This window comes from Orycteropus afer, unplaced genomic scaffold (genome assembly GCF_000298275.1).
Source record: "Orycteropus afer afer isolate SDZICR_OR568_19922 unplaced genomic scaffold, OryAfe1.0 scaffold00020, whole genome shotgun sequence".
Lineage (NCBI taxonomy): Eukaryota > Metazoa > Chordata > Mammalia > Tubulidentata > Orycteropodidae > Orycteropus > Orycteropus afer.
The window spans coordinates 1675802-1686086 of NW_006921607.1; the positions used below are offsets into that span (position 1 = coordinate 1675802).

A 10285-nucleotide genomic window follows, 5' to 3' on the forward strand; every position below is an offset into this window, starting at 1 on the left:
AGATGAAGTCAACCAAGAATCAGAAATCCATAGTGTCTCCAGAGGGCTCCAGGCCAAACTTCATATGTGGGCACACCGGCCCAGTTGGCACTATGTCAGGTGGGCATGACAACTCACCATGCCAGCCTGCCAGAAAGGGGTAAAGGTAATAATCTGTACTCTGGAGATAATGAGCCGAAAGTCCTCATGTTTTAATAAACCAGAAAACTCACTGCCATGGAGTCAGACCCGATTCATAGCAACCCCTCCTTGGGTTTCCAAGGCAGTATTGCTACGGAAGTAGATTGCCCAATCTTCCTTCCGAGGAGTAGCTGATGGGTTTGAACCGCCAGCCTTCTGGTTAGCAGTCAAATCCCTTAGGCACTGTGCCACCAGAGCTACTCATGTATTAACACCATATTTTAAGTCAGTGAGATGCTTGTTTTGGAAGAGTTCACACTGTCACGGGACTTGGGCTTGAAAGCATCAGGAGTATGAGATGCTTAAAGGATGTGTGCTGTAGGGACATAGAAGTCTAATCCAGGAGCTTCTGGTATTGCAGACACTCCAACGCACAGAAGCTCTTCAGTGCCCTGAGCCATCCTGCTGGGGAGAAACAGCGTCCTCTGAAGCTACTCTCAGCCAGACACCCAGAGCTGGACTGGTGAGCTCTGGTTTTCCGTTCTTAATTGGGATTTCAAATGTCAGAAACCTCAATGTTGGTCCTTTCCAAATTCGTCTTTTCTTTATATCTTCTTTGGGTCATTGTAAAAGTAATAGTGACACCCTATATAGATTGTTGCTTTCCAGAGAGAATCTCTCTAAGGTTTATTTACTTTTCAGCATTTAAGTAAGAACTTTCTCGTGTGAATGAGCACGTTGAGGCAAGGCTGGCCAGGCTGGCGAAGGTAACAATAGCATTGTCTTTGTTCTTCCAGGTTTCTCCAGCATTTCGCAGTCAGCAGCATTGGTCGGGAGCCTGTGATGAGGACCCATCTTCCTGTTGTGCTACAGCAAACTGAAATCAACTCTCCTCTCAGAGTAGAAAATGACAAGGTAGAGGAGCTCACCAAATACGCTGAGAATTCACAGGAGATAATCCTGATAGCCTGCCCTTGGGTCTTTTGTGTCCATGAACAAAAGGAGCTCAGGTAGAGTTCCCTTATAAGATTCTCCACCTCCCTGGATACAGATGTAATGCTACACATGAAACCCGCTCTGTACAATGACTGCGTACAGGCATCTACATTAACCCTGGCCAAGCCACATGACAATGATACAACCCTGGTATCTTGCCCTGCCCTCCCCTTGCTTGTCCACCTTTTAAACTCTTACTCTGTTCTCTCATGCCATCAACTCTTCCTTGTTGTAACAGAGACTTACCTGAGAATGGTTGACACGTTGTGCTTAATAGGAGGGAGGGAGCCCATGTAGATGGGCCTTGCTGGCATCTCCAGAGAAAGTTGATACTTTACAAACATTCTCTTCCTAAGAGTAGACTTTAACCTGCTCCTGCCTCACACATGCCTCCTCTTGACCCCTCTCCCAGCATTCCTTTGAAACCATATGTTATAATATACTCAAAGCAGGTGTTTCTTTTTGTGCAACTCTTGAAGACACTCAGATGCAAAAGACAGTCGAAGCACTAAGAAATTAGAAGTATCATTTTCCCTTATGCCTAAAAACCTGAAAATGCCTATTTGTTGTGTTTTGTTAAAAAGGTGCTCCAGGACTGGCCTTAAAGTAAGAAGGCATCTGGCCATATGCATGCACACTGATGCTAGGGGCTGAGACCTACCACTGGGAAATAGGAACCAAATAGTTAAACTGTGGCTGGGAGGAGCATAAACCAAAAGTCAATTACATGGACTGCCCCAAGGGGGCAGAAAGGAGTACAGAGTAGGGGTCCTAGTCAGTGAGGATGAGAGGAGAGCTTCTGGTTCCCAAAGAAGAGGGATCCCTGGCCATGTTTGTGCTGATGTGACTAGCTCAAGTGATGATGAGTACCACCAAGCTTAGCTTTAGCATGATTATCTGGACCGGGCCTGTTCCAGGGAGTCTTGGATATTGTGGACTAAAACATGTACTTAGAGGCTTTTGTAGCATGTCTGTCTCACTGACATAGACATCCTTTAGGATTATATGATTTATCTCCTACCTTGCTTGACTCCTTTTGTCAATGAATTTCTTCAAGTTGCTTTGGAATATCTACCTGGAGAACAGGTAGATATGTTTTTTTGTGGTCATATAATAAGGTTAGGACAGTCAGCCTGGCTCTCATTTCCTTCCTTTCTCAAGAATGAAAAGTGTTTCCCACGCCCATTTGTTAGGACTTAGCCCAGGCCAGGTGGCTTGGAGGGCACAGGAAGCCAGAAAGAAGGAAGCCATTCCTCTCCTCTACAGAGTTTACCACATGCCTGTGGCATTTTCATGCCAGACCTCTTTCTTGCCCTATATTTTCCTTAGTATTACTATTAAAAATAAGTCATATTATCCCTGAATGTCTGCTGTACAAAAGATATCTCTGGTCTCAAGCACTTAAGCTCTTGAATGCATTATGATTTAACTGATCTGTTCACAGCCTGCTGAGAGTCAACCCCATAGAAATTCTAATTGTAACATTACATGTTGTATAGTGTTTGCTATGTGCCAAGCACTGTTCTAAACACTTTACATATATTAGTTCAGCTAATCCTCACATCTGCCGTGCAAAGTAGGTTTTGTCATTAGCTCAAGATCACATAGCTGGTAAGTGGTGGTGCTGAGGTTCGAAACTACAGATCCTGGATCCAGTTAGTTCTCTTAACTCTTACACAATGCTGCCTCTGAGTTGAATTGCAAACCCACATGACTTTTCTTTCATGTAGGTAATTATCAACATTGTAACTGGCCTCCCAGGCTGTCATGCTAGTGAGCTCTGTGCTTTTCTGGTCAAGCTGCATAAGGAATATGGCAGGTTAGTATGGCTGCTGCCTTTGCTTTGGGGAGAGGGAGTCTGGGCCTGGGCCTAGGACTGGGAAACCTTCGACATGTACAGGTTTCCCCTGTTTTCCAAAAGTAGAGTGTTCCTATGAAACCTCTCATAAGCCATAATGGTGTAAAGCAAACAAGCAATTACCATTAATTTATATGGGAAAATTTTTTCAGCATTCTCAGGCTCAAAAAGTAACCTACCGGGTCATACCAAATAATGCATAAAACCTAAAATAACACTAACATACAGTGTTCACAGGAGCTCTGGTAGCATAGTGCCTAAGGCACTTGACTGCTAACCAGAAGGCTGATGGTTCAAACCCACTAGCACTCCTCGGAAGGAAGGGTGGGCAATCTACTTCCGTAGCGATAACGCCTCAGAAACCCAAGGAGGGGTAGCTGTGAGTCGTGTCTGACTTGACAGCACATAACAACAACAACAACATAGTGTTCACAGACACAGTTCAATATTATGGCAGCTTCATTCTGAGTGTAGTTCCACAGAGGGAACTTGGTGATGCCACTCCCACTGCTTGGGGAGTATGCTGCCTCTTTAAAAGCTTGCTGCAAAACAAACACTGAAAGCTGGTTTTGCTTTTCACTTTTTTTCATAAAAGTAAAAATCCTCTTCAAATTTCTTTTGGTTAGTGAAAACAGATACTAATGTAGGTCTTTTATAAAATCTAAGTGGTGTAAAGTGAACTTTCAAAAAGTGGGGATACCTGTGCTGACCTTTGGTGTAATCGTATCAGCACAGTAACCATCCATCCATCTACATCAGCACTGACCAGGCACTGTTCTAAGAGTGGGGGATATGTCAGTGAACAAAACAGACAAAACAAATCTCTCCTTCATGGAGCTTACTTTCTAGTTTGAGGAGACAATTACCCAGATAACCAAAACATAGTATATATCAGCTAGTGGAAAGTGCTATGGAGAAAATAAAGCAAGGAAGAATGTGGGAAGTGTGGGGGTGGGATTCCATTTTTAAATCATATAATCAGGGAAGGCCTCACCAAGAAGAGGATGTTTGGGCACTGACATTTGGGCAATGGCAGGAGGGAATAAAGGAATAAGCCATGCGTGTATCTGGAAGAAAAGCATTTTAGCAGTAGTACCAGCAAGTGCAAAGGCCTGAGAGTGTGCCTGGTCAGCAGGAATATGGGAGTTGGAAGGTGTGGTGATCCTTCGAGGACCAAAAGGAGACTGTGTGAGTTCAGGTGCAGCTGGGACATGTTGTTGGTTCATGTGAAATTGGGAAAATCATTCATCCACCACTTCCACCTGGCTGGCCAATTACTAAAAAAGCCTTGCTATCTAAACCAGGCGTTTAATATCTAGTCGGTCTACCCCAATGTAAGGCATCCTATAAGGAGCCATAGAAGAATTGAAATTGCCTAGAGGGTTGGGAATTTGGGGTGGGAGATGGATGTTACAAGCAAGTTTTGGAGAGATACTAGGGAAATACCAGACTTTTGTACTTAATTAGTGAGTAACCAATTCTTCGTTTCTAGTTCTTTTGTTCTGTGTTGTTGTTGGGTGCCATTGAGTCAAATCTGACTCATAGCAACCCTGTGTGACAGGGTAAAACTGCACCATGGGTTTTCCTAGGCTGTGATCTCCATGGGACCAGATCTCCAGGTCTTCTCCTTTAGTGCACTGGTGGCAGGTTAGTATGACTTAACCACTGTGCCACCCAGGCTTCTTTTTTTGTTGTATAAATATTGTAAATTATTCACCTTGCCTATTTCTTATTTTTAGTAAGTCTTACTGACCACCAAGACTGAAGTCAGTTTATTGAATGGTCCTTCAGGAAGTAAGGAGCTCTGGTGGCATAGTGCCTAAGACATTTGACTGCTAACAAAAGGCTGGCAGTTCAAACCCACCAGTCACTCCTTGGAAGGAAGATTGGGCAATCTACTTCCATAGTGATACCACCTTGGAAACCCAAGGAGGGGTCACTATGAGTCAGATCCAACTCGATGACAGTGAATTAGTTTTTTTGTTTTCAGGAAGTAGCTGCCTGGTTAGAGGGAGTCTTTCTCACCTCTGAAGTCTGTTGGTCATGTGCTTACCTGACCTCTTTCCCTGTAGCAAGAGATTTCTTATCAAAAGCCCCAGTGATAATGGTTTCAAAATACTGGACTGTCAACCAGTCAGGGCCCTCCGTCTTGCTCCGCAGTGCCAGGATTGCTTTCTCCTGTACAGATTCACTGGGCACAATGTCTGTGAGAGTCACAAATGGAAGGTCACATTTGAATCCACTTGTAGGAATAGGGCAAGGCCATTAGGTGGTCCACCAATGAGATTTCATTTGCCATTTCCAGGTGGATGGTGTACCGCCAACTCATGGATAGCTCTGAATGTTTTCATGCTGCCCACTTCCAGAGATACCTTTCCAGTGCCTTGGAGGCCCAGCAAAACCGCTCCACCCGCCAGTCAGCGTACACTCGCAAGAAGACCAGACTGCTGGTGGTGTTACAAGGGTAAGTATTAGAAGTCTGTGGGGACAATGGGGTGGGAGTGGTGACCTTGCCTTTACTGATTCTTCATGTGTAGCAAACCTGAGACACAGAGCAAACTACACAGGAGCAAGAAGGTATCTGAGCTACACAGAGGCCTTAATAGTACAGCACTTCTATTGCTATTCTGTGGCCTACAGTGACTGATATAGCTTGCACACAAGTTTTAAGTTTTGCATCATCTTCATAATATCCCCAAAGGTGGGGAGTTGGGGAGGAGGTTTTCTGGGCAAGGCTCCTCACTAATTCTGGTAACAGTAGTTGTCTTTAGACCTCTTCCTTTACCATCTACCTAAGGGAATTTTGCCCATTTCAGTCCTTCCTCTTAGGGAACTGCAAAGATGGCCCTATGCTCTGCCGTCTCCATCCACACTGTCCCTGGGATGCTGGCCATGAGGATTTCCTAGGACTCTTAGTGAGGGACATGAATAGTCCAGTTGAATAAAGACCTCCCATTTCATGATTGTGTACATAGCTGTGAGTGTACAATGAATGGCTAATGAAATCCTTGAGTACTCAAAATTATTATGGTCATGACATATGAGAGGGTAGATTTGACAGAGTGTATAGCACAGCTTCTAGGACCCTGCCTGCAGGGAGCTTCCCTTGACCTATGGAAGACTTCCAGGGAGGAGCCCCATGCAGGCCTGTCACCCACCACCCCAGCCCCAGAGGGGAAGTACCAGGTCAGGGAAAGTATGGGCTATGCTTTCACTAGTGTCATTATGATCACTAATAAAGAAGCTTTGGGCAATCCTCACAAAGTGCTTTTGTGCTATGCTATGGTTTTTTTTGTGATCATAATAATTACTGTTTGCAGTTGGCTAGCTGTTTCCAGAATGGGTCCAGATCCAGAGCCCTGTTTAGTCTCCTGAGTGTGACCATGGGAAATGGAGCAAAGCTGGACCAGTGATCCTGAGGAGGAGGCAGGTGGTGGGACTGTTTATCCTACTAAGCCATTATCTTTGGCTGGGTTCTCTAGAGAAGCAGAACTAGTGAAGCTACATATATACGTATATATGTAGTTTTATGTAAATATATGTAAACTTATCTCAGGAAAATGGCTCACAAAGTTGTAGAGGCTGGCAGGTCCCAAGTTCACGGGTCAAACATCAAACTGGAGGCATCACCTGACTCACACAGCTGCAGGGGCTAATGAACCCAAGATCAACAGGCAGTATATTAGGCTACTGGCTTTGGCAGATGATGAATCCAAGATAGGCTGGTAAAATTGCACATTGTTGGCTCACAAGCAATGAAGGCAACATTCCCAAGATAAGCAGGCAGTATGACAGGTCACTGTTTCAGTCCAAGAACCAGAGATGGTGATGAGCTGGATGCAGGATCCAGATCCAGCAGAAACACAGAAAATGTTCCCATGACATCCATATACGTATCAGAACCAGACCACACAACTGAGTAAACTCCCTTTCAATTGAGTGGCTGCTCATAGAACATCTTATCATGGAGGTGGTTACATCACAACCTCTGAAACCACTTAGAATTATGGTCTGTCCAGCCAGGTTGACACACAGCCTTAACTATCACAGCCATCATTCATCTTCTTCAGACCTTTTTCTTACACTGTGCCTCAGGCCTCCCTTCTGTCAGCCCTTTAGTTCTTCTATGGGCCAAGGTTGCAGAAGCTATAGAGGAAGAGTATGGGCCTGAAACCACTTATTTTCTTCTGATTTTCCATCACTTCCAATGGTCAAAGGAATTCACTGCCCCAAATCCATCACCTCCTGCTCCTGTCAGAGTTGGAATTGTGAACCTGGAGACAAATTTGGCAACTTGAGAATGTGCAGCCAAGGTCATTTCCTTCTTCCTTCACTTCCAAAGGCATTCTTGATTCCCTGTCTCTGACTTGACCTGCAGAAACATCAGCTGCTGCAGCTGCTTCTGCACTGCAAGAACTGTCTATGGCCAGCCCAGTCATGTACTGTCAGAGCCAGCCTTTGCCCAGCCTTAGCCATAGGACCCTAGGGACCTCAGAGAGATTTCCTGAAGGACTCAAGTCAGACTGTCAGCTGACTGCTGATTCCTCCCTGAAGCACGTTCAGGCTGGGCCCATTGTCTTAGGGCTCAGCAAGAGCATGGGGCAACCTCCTTTGTAGCAGGCCCATCTCCTTGGGGCTGGACGTTCAAGCCCATTATTTATTTATTTTTTTTTTAATTTGTAGAAATTGCTTTCCAGTTTATTCTTTTTTTTTTTTTTTTTAATTGTGATTTAGGTGAAAGTTTACAGAGCAAATGCACTTTTCATACAGCAGGTCATGTACACTTTGTCTCATGACATTGACTATAATTTCCCACAGTGCAGCAGCTCTCCTCCTACTTTCTCCTCTTAGTTACCTCTTGTGATGGTTATGTTTGTGTGTCAACTTGGCTGGGCCTGGCTGAGTGACTGGGCAGCTGGTGGTAGTATACCCATGATGAGACTGGCAATCAAGTCCATGGTGGGATCTACCATAAGCAGCTGAGTAGCTGCCTTTGGGATGTGGTCTGCTTCCTGTATATAAGGAGAAGGCTTGGGAATGGCCTCTAGCCTATGGCACGCTTGGACCCTGCATGTAGCCATGTTGTTGCTCAGCAGCCTGCTATGCTCTGCCAACCTTGGGACTTACAATAGACTTAAGTTAATGGCCTGCCATGTGGTTTGGTAACATCATGACTGTGCCATTTTACTTGTCAACTTTGGGGCTTCTTGGCCTCAGCAGCCAGCAGCTGTCTGAGTGAAGAAAAGCCTCTAGCTCCAGTGGGCCGGGAACAGGAGGCAGAGCTGGACCCCAAGGTTGAGGGGCTTTCACCCAGCCCCTAGAGCCTGGCACTTTGCACTTGGACTTAAAGCCACCAAATTATAAGAATAAACTCCTGTTTGTTAAGGCCATCCCATTTGTGGTATATTCTTGTCAGAGTGGTACTAGGTAACTAGAACACCTCTTCCCTGTGGCCTTCCCTCCCATGTGCTCCTGCCCCCTGAGCATCTCCCTGTGCATACACAGCCCTTCTATTCTCCCATGATTGATCTCTCCAAGGAGTGTATCTGCCTAATGTATATATAGCTCCTATCAGATATAAAAGACAGATATATGCCTGTCTTTTGTTTGGCTGGAAGCCACAGGAGTGGGTTCAATTCCAGACCTAAAGAGCAGCTAGGGACCGTAGTCAACAGTGGTTCCATCAGGCTCTATCAGACCAGCAAACCTGGTCCTTTTTTTTTTTATTTTAATGATTTTGAGTTTTATTCCACATTGTTCTCCCATTCTATCCAGAATCTCCTATATAGATCCCCCTCAGAGTGGTTGACAGTGGTAGCCAAGCACCATCTAGTTCTGGTCTCATAGTCGCATAGGTTGAGGATCTCATGGTGTACCAGTCACTTGGACTAACTGTTTCATGCACCTTTGGTTTTCTTCATTCTTCTTTGCTCTGGACAAGGAGAGACCCATCGTTGCATCTAGATGGCCACTTGCAAACTTCTAAGATCACAGTTGCTACTCACCAGAGTAGGATGTGAACCAATGTTTTTGTGTGGTGTGTTATGCCAATTGAGTCAAGCCCATTATTGAGGTTCTTGGTGGAGGGAGATCCCAGTGGCTTCACAAAGTTATAATTTTATTCCCTGAATAAAGCGTTTGTCTTCATTTGTAGGATTCTTTGGGGAAAACCTATGGTACAGGGTTGAGTTTTCTTTTGCCCCCAGAGTGGCTCTGTTCCATTTGATTTACTGCAGTGTATAGGAAGGTCCTGGTGAGTATTGACATCAAGTGTAGCTGTTAGTTGTTGTTATAAAATTTGAATCAGTGTATTTTGAAATGACAAAATTTTAGAAATGGAATACAGATTAGTGTTTGCCAGGGGTTAGGGATGGGATCAGAAAGTACAAGTGGTTATAAAGGGCAACATGAGCGATCCTTGTGGTATTAGAACTATTTAGTATCTTGACTGCGCTGGTGGATACAGGAATATACACAGGTGATAAAATTGTATAGAACATAATGTACACACAGACACACATGTGAGTATAAGTAAAATTGGGGAAATCTGATTTTAAAAAGTGAATTTTATAGATTTTTCTAGGGGGGAGACAATACATGATGTCTCCATGAGTCGGAATTGATTCAATGGCAGTGGGATTGGTTGTTTTTATATTTGTTTATACTGTGACTGTTGTTTAAAATTATCTAATTGTAAACCAAATACCTCTCAAAACAAAAATTGAATTAATGTCAGACGTATGCCCACTCAAGTAATAGGCTTAAATTGCAAACATAAAACAGCCCAAAGGAAACTTGAATGGAGTATCTGTTGTTTCAGGGGGAGGAAAGTTAATATCCTGCGGAGTTTTGGTTTTGGTTTGCTTCTTGTTTTTATTTTTTTAATAAAGAGTACTGACAAGAAAAGCCAGTTTTTTGCCTTTATTATGCAGTTGGGGCAGGTTACCCAAAGTGGCCTGGTATCAGCCTTGGCAGCTGGAGAGTAATGCTTCCTTGTGTGGGTGAGGGCTGAGTGTTGACTCCTTCCATCTGGAGACACGCCCCAGTGTGATGATGTTGATACAGCAGGGACTGGTAAGGGAGGCAGGGGTTAGTGAGGGAGATTCTTTCCCCGAACCTTTTTTTTTTTTTTTAATTGTCGTAAAATATAGATCACAAAAAATTTACCATTTTAACCTTTTTTAAGTGTACAGTTCAGTGACATTAATCACAGTCCATTTCAAAAGTTTTTCATTGCTTTACTCCTTGAAGCAATCAATCATGGGAGAATAGAAGGGCCGTGTATGCACAGGGAGACAGTTCAGGGGGCTG

The 10285-nt window shown here is 44.2% G+C and overlaps 1 protein-coding gene across 1 annotated transcript in view; it reads left to right on the forward strand.

Moving 5' to 3' along the window:
• DNAAF9 (dynein axonemal assembly factor 9) overlaps positions 1-10285 on the forward strand; it is a 232553-nt gene that overhangs the window by 174108 nt on the left and 48160 nt on the right. Inside the window, exons 25-28 of the mRNA XM_007959995.1 lie at positions 542-643; positions 918-1035; positions 2847-2935; positions 5280-5438. Of these exons, the coding sequence (XP_007958186.1) occupies positions 542-643; positions 918-1035; positions 2847-2935; positions 5280-5438 (468 nt within the window). The remainder of the gene's footprint in view (positions 1-541; positions 644-917; positions 1036-2846; positions 2936-5279; positions 5439-10285) is intronic.